The 23905-nt window shown below is 42.5% G+C and overlaps 1 protein-coding gene across 6 annotated transcripts in view; it reads left to right on the top strand.

Moving 5' to 3' along the window:
• PIK3CG (phosphatidylinositol-4,5-bisphosphate 3-kinase catalytic subunit gamma) overlaps positions 1–17446 on the top strand; it is a 34104-nt gene extending 16658 nt beyond the window's left edge. For 5 of the 6 annotated variants that reach the window (XR_011502022.1, XM_014831915.3, XM_014831914.3 and 2 more), the window contains exons 10-11: positions 1535–1692; positions 14250–17446. Coding sequence is in view for 5 of the 6 variants with exons in the window: in XM_014831915.3 (XP_014687401.1) it covers positions 1535–1692; positions 14250–14528 (437 nt within the window). In the remaining variant the exon portion in view is untranslated. Of the gene's footprint in view, positions 1–1534; positions 1693–14154 lie in introns of all 6 variants that reach the window. The other variant, XM_070505088.1, reaches the window with a different exon arrangement.
• The last annotated feature ends 6459 nt before the right edge of the window (positions 17447–23905 follow it).

Raw genomic sequence — 23905 nt, 5'->3', positions numbered from 1 at the left:
TTTTCTTGATTGTGGTAAAATATACATAACATAAAATTTATCATTTTAGCAAGTTTTAAGCGTATAGGTTAGTGGCAGTAAGTATATTCACTTGTTGTGCAACCATCACCACCATCCGCCTCCAGAACTTTTTCATCGTCCCCAGCTGAGACTCTGGACCCATTGGACACTGACTCTCCCTTCCCCTTGCCCCGCCCCCCCAGCACAGAGTAATTTTTAAGTGGAGTTCAACGTTGGAGCACATATCTAGAAGTCATTATCGTGTAGGGACATAGATGCTGTTATCACCCTAGAGTGGACCCAGGAGTAAGTAGCGGAAAAAGATGCAGGAAATGAGACTTAAGAAAGAAAAGTCAGGGGCTGGCCCGGTGGCTCAGCAGTTAAGTTCGCACATTCCACTTGGGCGTCCTGGGCTTCACTGGTTCAGATCCCAGGTGCGGGCCTACGCACTGTTTGTCAAGCCATGCTGTGGCAGGCATCCCACATATAAAGTAGAGGAAGATGGGCACAGATGTTAGCTCAGGGCCAGTCTTCCTCAGCAAAAAGAGGAGGATTGGCAGCAGATGTTAGCTCAGGGCTAATCTTCCTCAAAAAATAGAAAGAAAGAGAGAGAGAGGGAGGGAGGGAGGGAGGAAGGGAGAAAGGAAGGAAGGAAGGAAGGAAGAAAGAAAGACGGAAAAGTCAGAGAGTAGCTAGAAAGCTAGAATAGAATCATATCCCAGAAGTTAGTGAAGGTGGGCAAGATAGTGTCAGATGTGCAGAGAAGCAACAAAAGGAACTCACAGATATCCTTAAATCCAAAATGCTGTGCCTTTATAATCTACCCCTCCTTACTGGTTCAATGGCCACTCTGACAGTGGTCAGTGTTGGCCACCATGCCAGGAAATTGTTCTCTAAGAAGTTTGGACCAATTTAAGAGTAGAGTCTAGAAAAGCACCATATTGGGGTAAATCCCTTACTCTCTGTGAGAATCAAAAGGGATGACACATTTATGGACCATACATGTGATAAAGGGCTATTTGAATGAGAAGAGATGACGGTAACTGGTGGTGATGGTGACGGTAGTAGAAATTGACCCAAAGGAGCCTCAAAATGGTTTATTTCTGTCATGCTACTCAAAAGGACAAGGTGAATGCTTCTCCCTCAGGAAGGGGTGAAATGCAGTCTATCCTGAGTTACATAAAGGGAGAAGAGAGTCTTGAGCATAATGACGACCTATAAGCCAGAGAGTTTTGATTTATATTTCTAAGAATAATTCTGAGATGAGGATTTTTTAATGGCATCCAGCTGTCATTTAAAGAACACCGGAAGAATATCAAAAACACTCTTGGTTCAAAGAGTGCTTTGTGGCTACTACGACACACACCTGCTAAGACGAAAATATCACAGGCTGATAAAACAGTGTAAAAATAGCTCTCTTACCCAAGATAGCACATTTTCAGGCAACTTAAAAAAATATTTCAAGAAATAAACCAGAGTGTGGTTACAAGCGCTTATGCCAGTATAATGATGTCAGTCATTTTCTTCTCTTCAGGAAATCTATTTCATATTGACTTTGGGCACATTCTTGGGAATTACAAAAGTTTCCTGGGCATTAATAAAGAAAGAGTGCCGTTTGTGCTAACCCCAGACTTCCTGTTTGTGATGGGAACTTCTGGAAAGAAGACAAGCCTCCACTTCCAGAAATTTCAGGTAACTGGCCTCCCTCTTGACTGCCTACTGCCAACACCAAGCCGCTGGTGCCTGAAGCAGCCCTCACCTCTTTCTTGCTCCACTTTGAGGCTCCTATCGCCTCTGCCCACTCCCTTCTGGTGTGACCACCCCAACCTCCTCCCCATCTTCTCCGTTCCTTCCCCGAGTGCAATGATGCTTCTCAGTAATCCTCCCACCTGAAACCAAATAGCAAGTACAAGTATTCCGTAATTGGTGGGATGGCTAATATAGAACACCAGAAGGATGCTGGTACTGAAGAGAGGGCTGAGGGGAAGACTGCCTGGCAAGCAGCTCTTAGCTTTTGAATATTTATCTGTTCAAGACATCACCTGGAAGATCCAAGTTTTATGTGTATTTTTCTGGACTCTCAAATGATAGTGAGCTTCTCTTGACTTTTGCTACAAGCGTGGATTTATCAAGTTACCAACACAGGGAATTCTTGCTGCACCACTGTCTGCTTGTCTCATTTTTGTCAGGGATAGTCCCTTCTCTCATTTGGAATCTTGTCAGCTTGACTACAGGCTCCACAGAGAGCTCCAGCTTGTCCTGCTTACCTGTAAGCAAGCTCCGCCGTGGGCCGACCCCCCTCCCTGGGAGTGTTCACGTTCTCCCTTCTTTTTCATTCCTTCCTGGTCCACATCCACTTTGACTATCAAATTTCAAATACCCAAGGAGTAAAATTTACACACTTGCAAATTTAATACCTGGGAAGGAACATAACTCAGAAAAGTTGTAACTACTATCATATACCTATTTTATGGCCTTATGAACACAAAACAGCCCAACGGAGGCCAAGAGAGGTTCCTTTTGCTGTATGTTTGCCCTGGCTTCCCTTCAAGAGCCCCTCCCTCAGGCCTCTTCAACGTGGTTCAATTCATACTCAGCATTTTGGGAAGGAGTCTTTTTTCCTGAGTCTTTCCTAGACTCCCACGTTATCCATGCGAGACGACACGGGCCTTAAAGCTCAGTGGAACAGGAACTCGGGTGTGTGGTTTTGAAAGCTGCTGTTCCTCTTTGTTCTCCTGGCTATGAGATTTGGTGAGATTTGGTGATTACAGGACTTGGCCCCCCCCCCCCCCCCGCGGTTCCAGGAGTGTTGTCAGAGAAACTGAGATCTCTGTGGCCAGATGGTCTGAGGATTTTTTGTGTGTGTTTTTCTGTGTAAACTAACTGGGTTTCAGACTATTTCCAGGGATTTGACATATTTCAGTCCTGTTTTTCTTTAAAGTTAAGAATCTCATATTTTGACAACTTCCTGGAAGAGAAGAATGGTTCCACAAAAAAAAAAAAAAAAAAGAAAACCTGGAAGAATTTTACCATTTAAAGGGGGGGAAACGCTCCATTGTCCTCTCCTGGAGGTGGGGTTCTTGCGAGTAGCTTTGAACAAACACAGCGGCAGCAGTGCTGTTTACAGAGTCAGACAGATGCAGGAATTTGACCTCGCTAACAGTCTCTCTTCATTTCTGTGTGTATCTTCTCTTCCTTTTTGCCAGTGGTTTTCCCCAGAATGTCTGCCCATCTGTCCTGTTGCTGACAACATTCCCATAGACCCTCTAATGCCATGTCACCCTTAAAATCCTAGCCGTACTTCCTCTTTTGTCTTCTTTGTTAAGTTTCAAAATATTCCTTAATTAAAAGAGTTAGGGTATGGGGAGGCCCAGAAGAGGCCGCCTCCCCCTCCAGGCAGCTTCCACCCAAAGCAACAAATTTTCGCAGAGAGCTTTGCACGGTCTATCCTCCCAGTCTGGGAGCATTTCTCCATGTTTTGTGACCAAGGCTTGTTTCTTAAGTCTTTAAAACCTCTTTCACTAAAGCAATGTCTAGGCATTGTGCACCGCTAAGAACACACCTTTGTAAATTTTATTGTACTGGTACGGATATCTATCAGTGTTTTGGAGTATGGGGGTACTATTTAAGGGCCTGTGGATATATGCATTTTGAGCCTTAAATGCAGATGATCCAGCATGGCCTTGGGGCTGAAAGGATGGACTTTGGAGCAGACAAACGTGAGCTTGAATTCTGGCCCTGCACCTTAAGAGCTGTGCACATGATGTAAATCACTTGTCCTGGCAGAATCTCGGTTTCATCATCTGTAAAGTGGAAATACTAAGACCTACCTCATGTGGCTTTTTGAGGGATTATTTAAATGAAATATGTCAAATGCTGAGCCCAGGGCCTGGACCAGAGCAGAAACTCCACAGACGGGAGCCTCTCTTGTACATCCCAGCAGGTCCTCAACCTTTGAAAACTTTTCGTTGAGAAGCCCCCTCTGAAATGAGGTCTTAAGCAGAACTGCAGTGTACAAAACATGACAGGGCAGCAGTGTTCTGGTGAAAGAGCAGGTGGGGTCCCAGCTCTGCCCACCCCAAGGTGTGCCTCCCTCTCCTCACTCACCGCAGGAAAAGAGCGGAACACACACATAGACGCACACAATCATACACATGCAGAATTTCTAAAGTTTCCAGCTTGACAAACATGAGCAGCAAGGTTTTTCATCATTTGACTCATCATGTGACAATTTTTTTTTTTGCATACTCCTAAGCCTTCCAGAAGCTCTTCTGTTTCTTAGTTTTATGTTCCCTTTTTGAGATGAAGTCCTTCAAGCTCAGGGAACATATCTCTAAACTCTCGAAATAGCATCTCAGGATCTTGTATAATAAAGCTGCCATTTTTAGGTAACTGGGAAATGTTGTATATATTTACATTCTGAATTAAAGGTGTCCTCATTTCCAGTGAATCGTTAATTTTGAGTAGATAAGGTTAATTAATGCATGCAGCACATTTGAATAACCTGTTAGGAAGGGCGGAGAAAAGTTAACCCACTTTTTTGAAGGGTGAGGGAAGCCTTCTACGCAAAGACTTAAAAATATACCTAGCTAGTGGCCAGAGGATGGAAGTCAGGGGAACTGAAAGAGGAGGGCTCTGCTTTATGCCATATCTCTCTCCTTCCCATGTAAACAGTGTAGTCTAGGACCATATTCAGACATTATTTCTCAAATAGGGAGAGAGTTCAGGAATAAGCTGTAATCAGCCAAAAAGACAAAAAAACAAGGCCTATTATTTGACCCAGAAATATCTGTTAGCCTCTGGAGCAGCATGCTACACACAGGGCACTAAACAGATATGTTTCAATGATGACGGTTTTGATAAATAAATTCTCCTTAGAAAAATCTCTCCGTTACCGAAGAGATAAAAAAGAAAACGATGTTTTACCCACTGGAAATTTATTCTAGAACCACTTTGTTTCAAATTTCACTGAACAATTATAGAACATATACGACATACAAACACATTTATATCACTGGCAAATGAAATTTGGCTTCCTGTTTATTTTTAAATAAGAACATGGGATTTTTCCCCCTAATTTTAACAGTAGTAAATCCTTTAAAAACACGAAAGCCAGCAAAATATTGAAAATATCAGGAGGATATTAAAAAAAAAACATTATCTCACCTTCTAAAAATAGCACTGTCAACATTTTACTGTTTTTTCTTCATTATATTAAATATCTGGTCTTTTAGAAGGTTGTAAATTGATCAGAATTTGGTTAAAAACTGAAGTTAAGAAATAGAGTCAATGTTACTGCCTTACTCTAAACCATTCAGTGGTTCCTCATCTCACTTTGAAGAAAATCTCAATACCTAAGCTTGCCCTCCCAGGCCCTGGGCCGTGGAGCCCCTGGCCGCCAACCTGGCCCCCCTGGCACTCTCCCTGCATTCCCTCTCTCAGGTCACGGTGACCTTCCTCTGCATCTCCGCTGCCCTTCAGGTCTCGGCTTAAACGTCACTCCTCAGAGCCGTCCTCTAAATGAGGCCTCTCGTGTTATTCTTTGCCACAGCCCCTGCCTGTTGCTTTTACAGCATCTCGTTATTTGTACTAGTCTGCTCTCTGTCTCTCCCTTTCTAGAGTAAGCTCGTGCAGCCGGGCCACGTCTCGCCTGAATCCCTCACGTAGGGGCTGAGACATAGTAAGCACCCAGTTGGGGCTGGCTGAGGGAAGGAGCGAACGATGGAGGGGCAGTTCCTGCGTGCGGCAGGAGTGGGATGAGACGAGATGACCCCTCGGGTTTCTTCCTTCCCCATAATACAGGATGTTCTATCAGTTTATGAAGTAGTAACTCAGGCACAGATTGGCAGTTTCAAGGAGGCCAGTTTTCAAGGAGCACGAACAACTCGGCCTTGTATAAACAGGCATTTTGAAGATGTTCTTTGCACACAGTAGGCACTAAGTAAATGCATGTCAGGTAAAGCTGAAGCAATCAGGGGAGCCAGATGACGTCTTCACAAGCACCTCTGCGCAAGGCAGGCAGTTGCCTGAGCATGCTCAAAAGGCACTGCCCCTAGATGTCACTCTTCAGAAGTGTTTTACAGGAGACAAGTCTGCCCCCCGTCACTGTGTTATTTTAATCTGGGAGGCCAGTTTTCCCCAGCCCTGCCTGCTTTCCACTTCTGGCAGTGTTGTCCCCATGCCAGGGTGTACCCAGGCCCCTCGACCTCGGGCTCAGCCCCACGCCCAGTCTCTGTGCAGAGTCCTGACTCGGGTTTTTAGGAACCTTTATTCAAAGTCCATCTCTGCTGCCATCTAGTTCTCATCTCAACCCCAGGTTATATTAACTGCTTCTGCCTCAGTTCCTCCCCCAGCGCCCTGCTTGGTAACCTGCTTCTGGGACTGGGACCTGCTCCCTCCTGCCATTTGCCTCCTGGAGACTCAAGTACTGTCCCCAAACCGGGCCACAGGGACATGGGGACCACAGAGACCTTGCCATCTAACACTCTCCTGTAGACTGCGGCTGCCTCACTATTCCCGCTTCTCTGACTCCCCTTCCTGCGTGGCAACCCTTGCACCTGTCTACACCTAGAACTGTCTATACCTGTGACCTGCCAGGCTGGGCTTTCTCAGCCTCCCGCTCCATCCTACTGTAGTCCCCAGGCCCTGTTCTTCCATATCCAAGACAGCACTGTGCCTCCACACACCTGTTAAACCCACACTGCATTTCAGGCACTGGGCCCGACACAGAGAAGCCTCAAGTTCTGCTCTTGACAAGGCAAGACGTCTGTACAAATATGATCGTTCTCCAATCCATCCTGATTTTAAAGCAATGAATCTTGCCCAACATTGAACTTGGCTTCTGCACATTGGGCATTCATTTATCACGTATTTGCAGAGTATCCACAGTGTGCCAGACGCTGTGCTGGGCCCGGGTGACACAGTGCAGAGCCCCAGCCCCAGCGCTCAGCAGAAGATAGACACACACAGCTTCCTACCAAGGAGCTCAACCGTGGTTCGCAGAGGGAGCAAGTAATGCCGCCCTGGGGAACAGACAAGGGCTGTGGAGCGAAAGAAGTGCTTTTATCAGGGCCTTAAGGGCTGAGTTCAATTTCATTTCACCAGGCAGATATAGAGAAGGGAAAAAACATCCAGGCAGAAAGAATCACATGTGCAAGGGTATGAAGTTAGGGTTTAGTATCAATATATGGGAAGAAAAAGTGCAGTTGTCCAGTATGGATGGAACATAGGCAGACATGGGAGTGTGTAGCGTAATTTGAGTCCAGAAAGGAAATTTGAAACAGTGCCCAAGCTGGATTTGGGCGGTAGAGAGCAAAGCAAAGAAGTCATTTGGAGCTCAATCGATGAATCGCAAATTGCTGTATTAAAGGCCTATTTTAGGTCAACAGGGAGATGAGTTTACCTGTCAAATTGCCCATAATATGCTGAGATGATAAAAGAGTCCCTCCTGGGATTTACACCCTGGACTGCTAGCGAGGCCAAGCTCAGCCTCCTCCATCCAAGTCTGAAGACTCCCGTCCTTCACTCTCTCTCCATTGGAAGGGTCCAGCCTCTGCCATTTGTGGGAGTTTGATGTGTTGGTGTGATGTCTCCCCCAGATGCGGACTTGTGTGGGGTTATAGAATTGTTAGGACTCAATGGGCTTGCTAAATTTTTTCTCTTTTCTGGAAAAGAGATGAATACAAGGCTGGAAAGATGGTCTTGGGTTGTATTTGTGTGTTAATCCACCGGCATGCTGTGTGACTCAGTGCCTAAGATATCAGACCCCTTTACTTTTAAACAGTTAACAAGAATAACCTTCCGACTGGCATCATTCTCTCATATTTAGTTTCTTTTAGAGAACTGTTTTGTCTACCGTAAGAATATTATCGAGGACATTATTCACCATGTTACAAAGTGTACTCTTTATAAAGGTCTCTTGCGAAATTCCGATCTTAGTCTCTGGAAAAGCTGTGTTTCTCCTAAACAAATAGTTTTCTTAAATCTTCTGAGCACTGGATGAAGTACAGATTTGGTTTTCCTTTTGGCCACAGACACGTTTGAAGACCGCTCAGAGCAAGTCTTTAGGATTTGTGTAGTGTTTTCCCAAACCCATTGTGGATCATTTCCTTTGTTATTCTCTTTCTTTTTTCTACTCACTTCTAATTAACGTTATTTTGACTTTTGTGTGTCCAAATAAGCCACATTCAGTTCTTTTTGGAACAATGCTAGAAGATATATAAACCCATACCCCCACCCCTACAGACAGTCTGTTTAGAATATTTGACTCAAGTAGAACAGTTTAATTGTAACCATTAGGTTTCTAACGACCTTCTAGCTAAATATTTGAGAAGACAGCAGTACAGCCCTTCCGCTGGCAGACAGAACTAGTCTGCGAATCATTTTTAAGCAGTCCTTAAAGATAAGAATCCTAATTCAAACTCAACAAATGCACGGCCAAGTGTTGGACACACGCTTCATTCAGATTTACCAGAAGGTGCTTCTTCCTGAGTTATTAGGTCTGCTAATCAATGACCTTCTCTGTTTTCCAAAAATAACTTCTAAAGACATTGCCTAGCCAAATCCTTGATTTTTATAAAACACAAAATAAACTCCTCTGTCTTTGACTGAAATAATATTTTTCTCCACTGTCTCCTTCCTCTAGCAGACTGAGGCAACATTACTATTTAGGAAAAGTAGGCGGATGAGAAGATTTCTTGCCATTGATGAATATTTGTGAGTTTTTCTTCTTTCTCTCCTCTCAGCCCTCGATTCTTTAACTGGAATTTCTGTTTTATGGTCCTGAGATTACTTCCTCATTCTTGTGGATGTCTACAGTAATATTTCACTTCCACTTTGTTTCTAGATGAGAATGGGGGAGTTTAGTTTTAAGAAAACGTAGGCCTATTTCGTATGACCTTGGACAGTCTAAAGCAGCCACTGCCCATTGGTAGTTAAGAAATTAGTAGATTGTGCGTAGAAAGTAGTTTGTTTTCAGTTTAGTGAACTAATCAGTTGGGCCAGTTAACAAATCAGGTCAAAGTTTTGACCCTGAAATGGTAACAAATTCCTTTGTTCCCAAGAGTTATGGGAGTCAGAGCTTTGTAAAAGCAACCCTTTCCTTTGGTGCCGGGTGCCGTAATGGAGGCATTTGAATCAACTACGAAATTAAGAGCAGATGTCCTGTGTAGACCCAATCTATTTATTAGCTGCTAATGGGGAGTGTTCTAGCGAATGACCTTAACAATATTACAGGGTCCCCCCAAGTCACACTCATTAACGAACGAGTACATTAAACCAGGTCCCTGGACTCAGAGTCTTCCCTGACCCTGTCTTCTCCACTCAATAATACAAAGCCTTCAACAGGCAGTTGAGAAGGACAGAATGAGGATGTTTGCGGTCAATGCCAGGCAGCCCTGGCAGAAGGGAAAATTCTGTTGCTACAGCCAGTAACTTCTGTGTTCTGTGCTTCCCCCTGAGCTCCCCAAGCCACATCCTCATCGTCCCTCCCACAGCAGGCCTCCGGGCCACGACAGCATGGTCAGGTCGCTCTCACAGACCTATGGCTGAGTACAAAGGGCAGAAATGAAACTTCTGGGACTCCAGTGCGGGGAGCACGTGCTCAGCTGCGCCCCTCATAGCGAGAGAACCACCTGCAGATGTAGCCAGGCTGCCAGACGATTCCATCTGCCTGCCTCCCTCGGTGGGACAATGCCAGCACAGCCCTCCCTCAACACTGGTTGGCGTATGGCTTATCTCCTACTCCCACTCACCTCGCCATCTTGGCTATCTGAGAGACATTTTGGACAGGTAGTCTGATGGGAAGGTGACCTCCTCAGCGTTGATAAGTGTGTGTTCAATAATGCAACTTCTCTTCCTATTATTAATAAGAGCCAACCATTTACATAGCACAGAAACCTCACCACAACCACATGAAATGGGTATTGTTATTATTCTTCTTATTCTACAGATGAGGAAACTGAGGTCCGCCTTGTCAGTAATAAAGCCAGGACCTGACTCCAGGCAGCCAGGTGTGACTCTGTGCCATTAACCACTGCTCCACACTACCTTTAAGCAAAAGATAATTAAATCTGCACCAAGTCTCCAGATCCACACAGCCAGTTAGAATTTAGACACTGCATCTAACAAGTATGGGCCATGCAGTTAAATTTGGGGTTGAAATTTCTTTCTGGTAGTAGCAACCCTAGTGTGTGAAAACCAGAACTAACAGAGTCAATTCAAGCCAGCAGAAATCCCTTCTATCAGTGAGATGGCAGCAAGAGAAATAGGTCCGCTCTTCTCCTTTAACGTGTCTCTTTGCATGCCACAGCAGCGGATGAATCGGGGTGTTGCTGCCTAACCAGTGTTTACAGAGCACCTATAGATTGGTGTTATAACTTGGCCCCAGATTAATTTTCCTGCTCAAAAATTTTCTATTAAAGAGTTTGACCACACAGTGGGCTCAGACAGCCCGGGATTTGCCTAGAGCCCCCAGTGTACAGAAGGATAGGAAATAATTAAAAATCAGAATGTACTCTAATTCAAAGTCAACAGGCATCCCCATCTATGCCCTTGTGAAAATTGTGCGAGTTGGCAAATTAATGAGACGGGTGCCTGGGGTGAAGTCGGCCCTTAACCTGTGTAATTACCAAGCAATGAGCGACACTTCGGTGGGTCCTGTGGATAAGCAAAAGAAACTGATTTCCGGACGTAAGAGGAGTCATTAAGAATGCAGGAGCACTAATGCACTGGGACTGCTTCCAGGGGACAAGGGATGCCTGGGCCACAGCAGGAACAGCCCCAACAGTCTTTAGGGTCTGTCGAGTCTCCCACCTCGTGGCGAGTAAGCAGAGAGAGACGCAGAGTCGATTTACCGTCCAGGGAGAAAAAGAGGAGGACGAACATTTACTGAACTCTCGCTACGGGCTGGACTCTGTGCCAGGCATTTTGTATATATCGTCTCGCCTAAAAATTGCAAAGTGGTCCCTGGGGTTTTGCACGTGACCAGGGTGATGGGTGGGTACGCGGTCCAGCCTTGACATATAGAATGACACAGGCATGACGACTGTTATTACTACAGTTACTCTGCACACGCAAATGACACAGACAAGATAATCTAAAAGCAAAACGAAAAATCACTATTAATATTTTGGTCTGTAAACTTATATTCTTTTTTCTATATAAGTATTTTGTTTTCATTTACCAAAATGGGATTATACTACTTGTGTGCTTTTTAACTCACTTTCACATGCTTATTAAATATTCTTCTACAATATCATTCTAGTAGTCACAGAGCAGGCGATTGCAGGTGCTTTCGTAAATGCTTTTTATCCATCCCCAGTGGTTGGACATTTAGGTTGCTTTCAAGTTTCCACAATTTTCAACAATGTTCTAATGAACATTCTTGCAGACAAATCACTGCAAAATTATCCTTTTTTTTTTTTTAAGGTAAATTCCTAGCCTGGAAATTGCTGGGTAAAAGGATGTAGTCATTTTTAAAGTCAAGTTTATTGAGGAATAATTTCCATACAGCAGAATTCAGTCTTTATATGTGGACAGGTCTTTGAATTTTGACAAATGCATCAGTCATGTAACCACCACGATTAAGCTATAGAACACTTATAAGTATTTTAAAGCTTTTGATGCATGTTAGCAAATTGTCTGCCAGTAAAATTATACCTACTTCCATCTACCATCAGCCTATGGAATGTGAACATTCCTTAAAAAGATTTTTTTTAGAAAGGATTTTCCAATTTGGTAGGTGAATGTTTCCATCTCATTTTAAGTGACGTTTATTTGATTACTAATTAGGTTGCATATTTTTTCATGTGTTTCATATCTGTTTTTGTGTCTTATAGTAGGAATTTTCATCCATATCCTTGGCCTGTATTTCTAGCCCACTACTTCTCTCTTCCTCATTGATTTGTAAGAGCTAGAGGGCCGGGGGTTGAAGAAGTGACCTGTCATGCTGTAAATATGTTTTCTCTTGTTATTTGCCTCCTTTAATACTGTTTATGGCTTTTTTTCCCTCAAAAGTTTGAAGTTTCTGAGATCTCTCCATCTTTTCCTTACAGATTCTACCTTGGAAGTCATCTTCATAAAGTCCCTTCCTACTCCATGATATTTAAATATTTGCCCTTTTTATATTTAAATCCTTCATTCATCTGGAATTTATTTTGGTATTCACAAGGAGTAAACTTTATTTTTTGCCCCAAAATGATGAGCCAGTTGTACCAGCCCCATTTATCAAATAATAGATCTTTCTCCCCACTAATTTGAGAAGTTACCTTTACTACATATTATATTTATTATGTGCTTGGATATGTCTCTGAACTTTCCATTCTGTTCCATAAAACTCCTTATCTTTTTCTGGAAAAGAGTACATACTGTTTCACACAGTTGGGGTTTTTTTTTTTTTTTTTTTTTTTTTTCTGAAGATTAGTCCTGAGCTAACATCTGCTGCCAATCCTTCTCTTTTTGCTGAGGAAGGCTGGTCCTGAGCTACCATTCGTGCCCCTCTTCCTCTACTTTATATGTGGGACACCTACCACAGCATGGCTTGCCAAGTGGTGCCATGTCCACACCCGGGATCCGAACCAGTGAACCCCAGGCCGCCAAGAAGCGGAATGTGTGCACTTAACTGCTGCGCCACCAGGCCAGCCCCTCACACAGTTTTAAATGTTGTAGTTTTATAATATGTTTTAATATCTAGTCTGGCAAGTACTGTTTTTCATTACTAGACTTTTTCAAACTGTTCTCTCATGCCTTAATTACTCCAGATGAACTTAAAACCATATCTGAGTTTAAATATCCAGTAGGAAGTTTTATTGAAATTGCATTATATTTATAGATTAATCTGAGGAGAATTTCTATCTTTATCATAAGCAGTCTCATCACTGAGGATGTGCTCTGTTCCTCTGCACCTTCAAGTTTTCTTTACGTGCCTCAGTGAATGTTTAGTTTTTGAAAATGGCATTTGCATAGTTGTGTATATATTTATCCCAGGAATAATGGTTTTTTGGTTGCCATTATTCACAGCATCTGTCTTTCATTACACTTTCTAACTGGTGGCTCCTGTTTATAACATTCTATTTATTAATTTTAGAAAAAGCTAGTTTAATAAAAACTAGTTACAATAGTATTTCAGTTTTGTTCCCCTTCAGTGTTCCAAGAAGACAATTAAGTTATTTGTAAATACTAACAATTTTACCTTCCCTTTTCTGATTTTATACTTCATTTTTATCAGTACTCATTATTCAGAATGATTTTGACTGGTAATTTCAGATAACTCTTCACATCATTACATATTAAGTTACGTTACTTTTATAAAAGCCAACAGTGGATTTTAGTCCTTATTCTTAGTTTGTCATAGTGCCTTATGATGAACTACTCTTGCAATTTTGGAATAAACCCTATTTGGCTATGATGGATTATTCTTTTAACATTTTACTCAATGTTTTATTTGAAATATTTATATCTGCAATCATTAACTTCAGTTTTCTTTAACACGCTGTCTTTGTGAAGTTATGATATTGAGGTTGGGTTATTCTCGTGTTGTGAATTGGGAACCCAGTCTCTTTTTCCATGCTTTGGAACCATGCCTGTTGCTTAATAAGTGGATTAACTCACCTGTGTCACCTGCTCCAAAGATTGTGGAGGAGGGACCAGCCATGGCATTTGTTAAAGGCCTCTCTCTCGCTCAGTATTCAGAATTTGGATTAAAATCCCAAAGTTCATTCAACAATTTTGAAAGTCAGACAATGAAAAGCTAGCTCATCTCTTTTCTTAGACTAGGACAAATTGTAAAATAAAGATGAAAACTAAATCTCAAACGCCACATTCCCATCATTTCTTTGGATTCCATTAGCCCTTGGCAAACATGATTTACACTGACATAAAGTTTATTGATCCCAGTGTGGTGTTCAAAACCTGACTCATTCCTCTTCAGACACTCCAGAAATTTCCACCCTCAATTTCCTACGACTGAGATTGAAGTAAAAAGGTAGAGTAAGAAATAAGATGCGACTTAATGTATCAATGTTTTCCTTGCGCACACCCTGGATATGTGCAATTACACTAAAGTGCTTAAGAGGCTAGGAAAATAGCTTATGTTCTCATCCAGTTTTTCATCTGCAGCAAGATACCCACCTTGCTCATGATGTTTTCCTTTCACAGGTGGAGTAATGCCGTGTAAATTCCAGTACAGCCCAGTGGTCCTTAGCCTACCTCGTTACAGCAACCACAGTAATAGCATTTTCTTCTTTATCCAGGATGTCTGTGTGAAGGCTTATCTAGCCCTTCGGCATCACACAAACCTACTGATCATCCTCTTCTCCATGATGCTGATGACGGGGATGCCCCAGCTAACAAGCAAAGAAGACATTGAATATATTCGGGATGCCCTAACAGTGGGGAAAAATGAGGAGGATGCAAAGAAGTATTTTCTTGATCAGATTGAAGTTTGCAGAGACAAAGGATGGACTGTGCAGTTTAACTGGTTCCTACATCTTGTTCTTGGCATCAAACAAGGAGAGAAACATTCAGCCTAACCCTTTGAGCTAGAATTAAAAACAAGTCGGTGTTCTAAAGCTTTAAGTCAGTGTGGCAATCATTGACCTCGGATTTAAAATGTAAAAGGACCTTATGAGAGCTGGCACTTCCGCAATATAGCTCTTTTCCTAGCTGAACCCTTCACTGGAGAAAACTGTTGGCATGGCTGTTTCAGTGATGTTCAGTTCTAGCATATTTGCAGATGTGTTTTTTCTCGTTTGTCTCAGCGATGTTGGAGAATATTCCAAGTTTATTCCTTATCGTGCCTGATGTTTTGACTATCTTCTTATTGACTACTTCTGGAAATTCTATAGAATAATTGGTGAAGAATTATTGGTATAATAATCAATTTTCATTTGGGTTTGCTCTCAATTTTGGTTATCCTTGTGTTCCTCAAGCTCTTTACAGAAAAAGATGTAATCATTGTAGCTGATGTCTCGTTCCTGAAATGATGCTCCCAAACGCCCCCTCAATGACTGCCAGTGTTAGCGACGTGCTAAGAGCCAGAGAGCAGGTCAGTCTTTCCAGTGTCTTCTGTAATTAGGTTTTTTGCAGTATACAACTGAGACACACAAACACAACATGGAAAGTCTGAACCTGAGGGCCCTGGCCCTTCTCAGCTGGTCTGCTTCCAAGGTTGTAAATAGGAAACACAGAACCAAGACCATTTGTCTCTGCTCTGCTCACAGAGGGAATTATCAAGTACAATTATGATAACCTTCTCCAGCCTAGAAACTTCTGTAACTAAAGGGACTCAGTTTTCCCTCCGTATTTTCTTCTCTCCCTTTCTCCTTGCCTCCCTTCGCCCTCCATTGCCACCCTCTCAGACTCCTTATCCAGAGTTGTGAAATCTTCAAGAACACCTTTACCCTGGAACTCAAAAATTAGCTGAAAAGGAATTTCCCCTCTAGGGTTACTAGAACTTTAGGTACTTACTTGTAAAAATGTTTGGTGCGGTTTTTAAAAAGTATATTATTAAAGGAGACGTTCTAGAAAATATGGATTAGTTTCCAAATGCCTTAATTTTAAATTTTGGTCTGAGCAGCTTTTTCTTTCTTTTTTAATGGAAGAAGACACTTGATATCTAAAAAGTACTCCAAGTTAGGAAGAACACTACTTGCCTTATCCAGCTCTGAATTTAAAGGACTTTTAAACTTCAATGCATTCTTCAGATTTCCTAAAAATAACTGAAATGTCTGCTTCAAAAACTATTTTCATCTCTTAAATATTTTGCTATTTATTGGAAGTGTTGTTTAACCTTAGAGAAAGATGGTTAAATTATTTATAAAATATTTTTAAACTACCTATAGTTAATACTTTACATAGAAATAACTCTGTTAACAGCGTCTATGTTTAAGTATAATCAGATAGAAATATATATTTAATTTTCAAGTTTTCTAAGTAGATAGCTGTTTGACTTTGCTATAGCCCACAACTTTCTTTTTGTGGATGCGAAAGCTCAGACCGTGCCCTGAGCACCAACCTCAGGTTATAATTTACCTAGTTTGGGATGAGGCCCAGACAGCATTATTTTTCTAAGTCCTCTAGGTGATTCTAATATGCAGCCCAGGTTAGAAAGCCCTGCGTGGCCTTTGGAGGTGTAGGTAACACTGTTTTCTTGCCCACTGAGCCTTGCCCTGGCTCATAAGGTATCTAGAAAGAATTCCTCTTCCTTGACAGCTCCTGATTCTAAAATCACACTCTAGCCCCCTGTGCAGAGGTCCGTGCCCTGTAATGAAATGTTTATTCCTCTGTGTTAATGGAGGATAGACATTCTTCTGGCATTTTTGGACCAACTGCTCCCTACCATTCTTTTGAAAAAGAACAGGAAGAACGATGCTTTCTAATTCAGAAAAGGAAGATGTTTTCATTATTCTTATAAAGAATAGCCAAGCTCAGACCTTGCACAGATTTTGCTTTTTGTTGGAATTGCTGGAATAATCATCTTAGTGACAGAATTACAGAGGAATGTATTTATATTTAGCTTATTGGCACATGTGCAAACATATTTGCTCTTTCGATGAGCAAGTTCTTTCGTTATCATGATTATGTGTGTGTGTGTGTATATATATATCTCTCGCATTGGGCTTGATTCTTCCATATTCCAATGAAGGTGTAATTTTAACTCTATCGACTTGCAGTAAACAGAAATCATCCTTGTGTGCTTCCTTCCTGCATTGTTCCCAGTGAATCACATGACCCCCAACTTTTACATCTTTGAAAATGTTCTAGAACTAGGGTCATCTCGCTTGGGAGGAGATGCTGGAAACTACCCACAACTCTATCCTCAATGACAAATGAAAACAGAGATCACAAGTCAGATGATTCAGGTCAAAGCCCTTTGACGTGTCTCTGGGACTGGCGACAGGATTTGCAGAGCCGAGGGCAAAATGAGAACACGGGGCCTGTCGTTCAGAAATTATTAAGAAATTCAAGATGGCAACAAAAGAGCATTAAACCAAGCACCGGGCCCTTCTGGCATGGGTCACTGCACGGTCACCAGCTCGTGAGGCTGGCACTGTGTGCATCTGAATAATGGCTTTGGCGCTCAGTTTTACATTTGGACCATTTCTGTATGAGCGCAAAGTGCCCAGATCAAAATGTTGCCTTTGTTCAAATTGAAATACCTCATCTGAATGGCTGGACATTAGGACTTAAAACACAGGCTCATTGCTTTGGCACTGGAACCATGGCCACTAAAAGTAAAACAAAGCGGGTATTTTAGACCTGGTCCCATAAGACTGCATTTGACTGGCTTTGGTGATACTTTGAAAGTAAGAGGAAGTAGAGACATGGTAGATAAAATATATCAATTCCTAGAGAGAACTCCTGAATTTAAAAAAAATTAACTTTATTAAATCTATCTTTTACAAAAGATTAATTATTTTTTCAAAGTGGTTAGAAGTAGGAATGCACAGCTTAATTTGGAGGCTGTTAGTCCTATATAAATGGAAATTAATTATTTTTTGAAATAAGTCCAAGAAATAATTCAGAAAGTAAGTTTTTGGAGCAAATTCTGGCCTTTATTTGGTAAGCAAGGCTCTATTTGCCATGATTATGAAATAAATTGTCAATTATATTTTACCATATGAAGAAAAGATAAAATAAATTTTGATTGTCAAGGGTTCTGTTGTCTTATTTTCTGTTTAATCCAACCTAATGATTCTGGCAGATAAACTTTTTTCCATTCTGGGTGCTTGTCTGCATATTCTCGAAGACTCATTTTCAGGACATGCACTGGGGCAGCAGACCTCTTCAGAAAGTGGAGACAGTCCAGTTCTCCCACTTGCCTTTGTATTTGAATTATAAATTGTTACACATAAACTTAAATGAAAAGAAAGAATCCGGTATCTTGTGTTCTCTGTACACAACTTTTAAGGTCTAAAGGCTACCTAGTCCTAAAATTCAAATTCTTTCTTTTCAGAAACCTTCATTGAGTGCCCACTCCTACTAGACACTGTGCTAAGTACTGGGGATTAGAATCCGGAACAAGACAGACCCAGTCCCCACCCCTTAAAGAGTTTCTATTGGCTGGTGATAGCAGACACTTCATAATGGGGAATGTTGTGGGTTGAATTGTGTCCCCCCGAAAGACAAGTTGGAGTTCTAACCCCTGGTATCCATGAGTGTAATCTTATTCGGAAATAGGTTCTACAGATGCCATCAAGTTAAGATGAGGTTCTGATGGTGGGTCCCAATCCAATGTGACTGGTATACTTAATGGAAGAGAAGGCGTGTGACGGAGGTAGAGATGATGATGATGCATCTACACACCAAGGAACACCTGGGGCCACCAGAAGTTGGAGTAGGAAAGGAAGAATCTTCCCCTAGAAGCTTCCCCTAGAATCTTCCCCTAGAAGCATGGTGAACACCTTGATTTCAGACTTCTAGCCTCCAGAACTTTGAGAGAATAAATTTCTATTTTTTTAAGCCACTCGGTTTGTGACACTTTGTTCTGGAATCCCTAGGAAACTAAGTCTGTCAATAATCAAAAGTTTTGTGGGTTTTTTGGGAGTGCTGAGTGGACCACCGAGTTTATGTAAGTAAACCTATTTGATATATTCTGTTGTTACCAAAAAGATTTAATTGCGTGCAAACTATGTAACAAAGTGCTAATATTCTTAATATATAAAAAGCTCTAATAATTCAATAAATAAAAGATAAATACCTCATCAAGAAATATTGAATTCACCCAAAAAATACGTGTGGCCAATAAGCACATGACAGCAAACCCCAAATCACTATCGATTAAACAAATGCAAATGAAAATAACTTAAGTTCCTTTTCACCATCAGATTAGCAAAGACTGGTAATGCCCAAAGTTAGTGATAATTTGAGAGAAAGAGCATTCTATCACACTGTTGAAAGCAAAGCAAGTTGGTAAATTCAAGCATGGCATTTTGTCAAGTTTTATCAAAATTTACAAAGCATCTATTCTCTGACCCAGCAAATCTACATCCCAGAATTTATCCTGCAGAAATTATTGGACGAATTTGTAAAGACTTATGGACAAAAACAGTTACCAGCATTCTTTGTAATAACCAAAAATTGGAAACAGCCTAAAAGTCTCTCAATAGGGGACTGGTTAATTAAATCATGTCCACATAATGGACTGCAACCGAAGTCCTGGAAAAGATAAGGGAGATCAAAATGTACTGACAATCGTGCAGCTCCACGAGCTATTGAGGAGAACAAGGTGGTTACGGGACAGCATTACGTTACAGTTATACTCAAGGGAAAACGGAGGTTGGCACACGCATTAAAAAGCTGGGAGGAGATATTCGCATCAGACTGTTAATAGCGATTTTATTTACCTTGCATTTATCTTTTCTCCCTGGGTTTGGGGAACTTGACATTCTGTTATTTTAATTTCGTAACAAGGGGAAAAAAAATAAATCTTTTCATTTTGGAGAAAAAATGCAGTCTGCGTGATAATCGTATCCTTTAGCTTCCCTCAAGCCTCATTAAAAGCTCAGAAAATTTTGTTTGTCAAAGGGAAAATAATCATGTGAAGTCAATAATTATCAAGCACTGGCATCGATGCTGTTGTTGGAACTTCTTGGCATAAAAAGGCCTGTGTCACAGCTTCCCCCTTTACCCGACCCTGCCTGACTGTGATCTGTTACATGCGAAGGCTGGCCTGATCTATCCCCTAAAATGACAATGCTTTGGGAGAAGGGGGTCCCTTCTGGGGATGCAGCCTGTTCCATCAGTAAGGGATGCCTTGCCCGGCCCAGGCCTTCTCAGCTCTGCAAACCTCCGTGCGGCTGTGCTGAGCTCTCTAACTCACGGTGAAGGTCCCCCTTGGAGGTGCAAACTGCCTCCTTTCCACTTCTTATGCCTATCCGATTGTCTTCTAAGCATTCACTCATTAGATTGAATCTCCCTGTCTGCGGCTTTGGTAAGAATCTTCGCTCCTGGAGCTGGGCTCTGAGTCTGGGTTCATAACGCACTTCTCCACCTGCCTTGGAGGCTGGAACGGGGACAGGGACATACCAAGGAATGCAGACTCCATCGGCAGCACCTGGGCAGCACGTCTCTGGATCTCACAGCAGATGGACAGTCGTCTGAGAAGTTTTATACCCAGAGAATCAAACTCAGAATTCTTTTGATTCCACTTATGAGTTAAAATGGGTCCCCACTATCTACAGAGTTGCCCCCATCATTACACCCACCGTTTCCAGCCGTGTGCAAGGTTTGTGGCTGACGCGCACCTCCCATCCCTGGATGTGCCATACTGGTCCCTAGCACCTGCTACCCTGCACCTTTCCTTTGCATCATCACCAAGCACCTGTGCTACAAAACGACCAGCCTGTGACTACAGAGGGTTTCCATGGGGGCAATCCTGTGGACACAAACCACTGCCAACTCCCTGCTCTGTCCTGGGCTCTGCTCTCTCCAACCCGTGGTTCTGGAAACCAGAGATGACAATTCCTCATCTTGGAAGCAACTCCTTGCTTAGGCAATAATTGCACATAATGGTACAGCATATTTGGCAGGCTTGCAAAGGGTAAGTGGTTTGACTCCTTTAATCTACGGAGATTTAAAAGTCTGAGACTTGAGAGATCCTGGAGGAAATGCAGAGTAAGCGTATGTGGTTGTAGGTGCAACGTGGACCAGAAGCCAGTGACTTGGGCATAATTCGTTTTAGAGTCTGAGCTAGATGCTATAGGAGCAGTTTAGAGTAGGTGAGGCAGGAAAGAAAGTAAAGTGGCTTTGGCATTAGATTATCCCAAATTCAAGTATTAATTGTCACTTGAAAATGTTGTCCGATCTCTCTGAGCTCAGCTCTCTCCTCTGTAAACTGGAAAGGCAGTAGGACCTCATTTACAGAATTGCTGTGCAGAGTAAATGAAATAATGGAAGTGAAGCATTAAGGAGAATGTCTGGCCTGGAGTTACTGCTCAATAAATGAAAGCTATCATTCCTGTGTTCCTTTCCAAGGAAAGCTGAAGAAATCTCAAAAAATCAAAACAAAGTTCAATAGCATCATCCACCGAGTGTGACTTTTAGGAGTACTTTAAGTGATGGAGATCTTAATAACTTTCTAAGTATGGTGTCTTCCCAGTAGGACTTCAAAGGAGAAAGAATTTCCTTTCCATGTCAATATCAGACACCAAGGAAATCTTCTAACTAGCATCCTTCTCTGATGAGTTATTCTGATCAGTGCAAATTCATCCTTGGGTTCCAGGCCTCAGGAAAGTTAGAGGAACTAGAATCAATTGACAAAGCTACTCACTCCATTTACTTTTTTCCATCGGCATTATTAAAGATTAGTTTACATAAAGTAAAATTCATGAATTAAATGTATAATTTGATGAGTTTTGACAAATGTGTACACCCATGTATCTACCACCACAGTCAAGATATAGAGCAGTTCCATCACTTGAAAAGTTCTCTCCTGCGTCTTTGCAGTCAACTCCCTCCCACCTCTCCACTGAAATGCTCTCTGTCACTATAGATTTTTGTCTGTTCTAGAATTTCGTATAAATGGAATCAACAATATATGGTCTTTTGTGCCTGGCTCCTTGCACGTAGCATAATGCTTTCGAGCTTCATCTATGTCGTCTAAATAAAATATAATTTAGGAAGCCTCACTTTCTGGAAAGATTTGCTGCAGTTTACTCTAGAGCCAAATGCCCACTTTCACTGTTAATTGTCTGCCATCTATGACGATCAAGCCGATGGCTCCCGCTCCATCTTAGATTCCTGAGAGAGACTCATTATTGCTCTTACTTGTTGCTGTTTGTAGAAGAAAGGAGGTGATAAGCAGCCTTCATTTCAGAGGCTTCATTTCCTGTTTTTGAAACAGTGTAAGGATAGAGCGTAATATTCTCCACTATTGCCCAGGGGCAAACAGCTGGCAGTGCCAGCAGAGAGAAAAGCACAGGAACACCTGACGTCAGCGGAGAGCCCTGGAAAGGGGAGTTTCTGGAACAGCGTTCCTCAGACTTCAACGTGCACACAAATCACTAAGGATGCAGATTCCGATTCCATAGGTCTGGGAGGGGCCAGCGATCCCGGATTTCCGACAAGCTCTCAGGCGAGGCCAATGCGCTGGTCCTCACCCACACTGCGTAGCAAGGCTCCATAGGACATGGAGGTAGATTCTGTGGGTAGGGCAAGGTCACCCCAACAAGAAGGCTGAAAACGTGTCCCAGTCTGTGCTTGAGAAATACTGCTCAGAGACGTGAATTCTCATCAGTACATATACATACATCATCAATCATCTCTCTTTTTTCAAATGGTGTCTCAATTTTCTCATCGGTAAAATGGGAATTATACTGTCTATCTCCATGGCAGGTAGAACTCTAATACGATCCCCAGTGATCTCTGACTCCTGGTGTTCATGTCTTTGGGTGATTCCCTCCTCTTGAGTGTGAACTGAGTCTGGCAACTTGCTTCCAATAAACAAAATACAGCAAAGGTGATGCAATGTCACTTCCAAGACCAGGTTAGAAAAGCCTGTGACTTTCCTCTTACCAGCATTCTCCAGCTCTCTCTCTCTCTCAGCTGCTCCCCTTGAGGAAGCCACCTGCCACGTGGTGAGGTGCTCTGTGGAGAGATCTGTGGGGCAAGGAACCCAAAGAGGACTCCAGCCAACAGAGCGTGAGGAATCGAATTCTGCCAGCAACCGCATAAGTCAGTTGGGAAATGTATCTTTTCAGTCAAGCCTTGTGGGAGACCCAGAGCCAGAGCACCCAGCCAAGCCGTGCCCAGATTCCTGATCCACAGACACCGTGACGTAATAAGTGTGGCAGTTTTAGGCCACAAAGCTTTGAAGTGGCAATTGATAACCAAGACATTTCAGTCATTTTTGAAGATTTCAAAAGACAAAGGAATTAATGTACGTGAGTGAACGTAGCACAGTGCCTGGCACAGAGGAGCAGCTTGAATCTAAAAACAGCAAGAGTCACAAACATCACCAGGTTGTGTAAACAGCAGCTGCAGCCACTAACCTAAGAATAATCCGTGTGTGTAAAGTCTGCTAGTTTCAGCCTTGTCAGAGAAACTTCAGACCAAAAAGGATGACGTGTACATGGAATACAAAGACATAACCAGCGCCCACGGGTGTTTTACAGACATATGTGGACCATCCCAGGTGTCAAATATGTCTGGTTTTCATGGATCTTAGAGCTGTGTTCAAGGACCCCAGCAGACCCTCAAGCACTGATGATGATGACGACGAAGACAAGAGAAGGGGAGCTCCACTGAACCAGGTTTTGTAAATTGGCAATCCTACTTTTTCTCCTGTTTCTCTCCCCTGCTTTCTAGTTTATTCAAAGATGCAAGTTAACCGGCAACCGTCCAACCAAATGGAAACTGTAAGAAACATTTAAGGGAAGATAGTCCCACGCCCGGGGCTGCCGCTCGGAACAGGGATCACAGCCCTTCACTGAAACTAGGAGTTGAAACCGGCTCAGCACCACCGAAATCTATATGAAAACCACCATGAGAAATGTGAAAGCATTTCCAGGTGAGACCAAGCCCACTCTTCCCATAGACTGTGTGCCTGGCCCTCAGCCCTGCTCAGTGATCCCCAGAAACAGAAATAAGTAAAGCTCCACCTGGTGGAGGGAATAGGCACCTTCACACTTGACCATCTTGGAGGAAAACGCGTGATGGAGCGCGATCTACTGATGCCTGCTCCATCCTGGGCTCGGAGTCGGGGCAGCGACATAGAGCTGACCTCTTGACTAGAGAGACGAGACAGGTTGTGATGTGTTATAATAGAGGTATAAATAGTCAAAAAACTACAAAGGTAGCAAGAGTTAGTTCGGACTGAGGGACCGGGAGAGGGTTCCTAATGAAGGTAACATTTGAGTGTGGCCTTGAGGAACAAACAGGATCTCAGCATGTGGGTAGGAGTGTTCCA

The sequence above is a fragment of the Equus asinus genome, chromosome 1, assembly GCF_041296235.1.
Source record: "Equus asinus isolate D_3611 breed Donkey chromosome 1, EquAss-T2T_v2, whole genome shotgun sequence".
Classification (NCBI taxonomy): domain Eukaryota; kingdom Metazoa; phylum Chordata; class Mammalia; order Perissodactyla; family Equidae; genus Equus; species Equus asinus.
The sequence above is the reverse complement of the archived record's forward strand: the minus strand, read 5'-3'. Positions and strand labels throughout refer to the sequence as shown.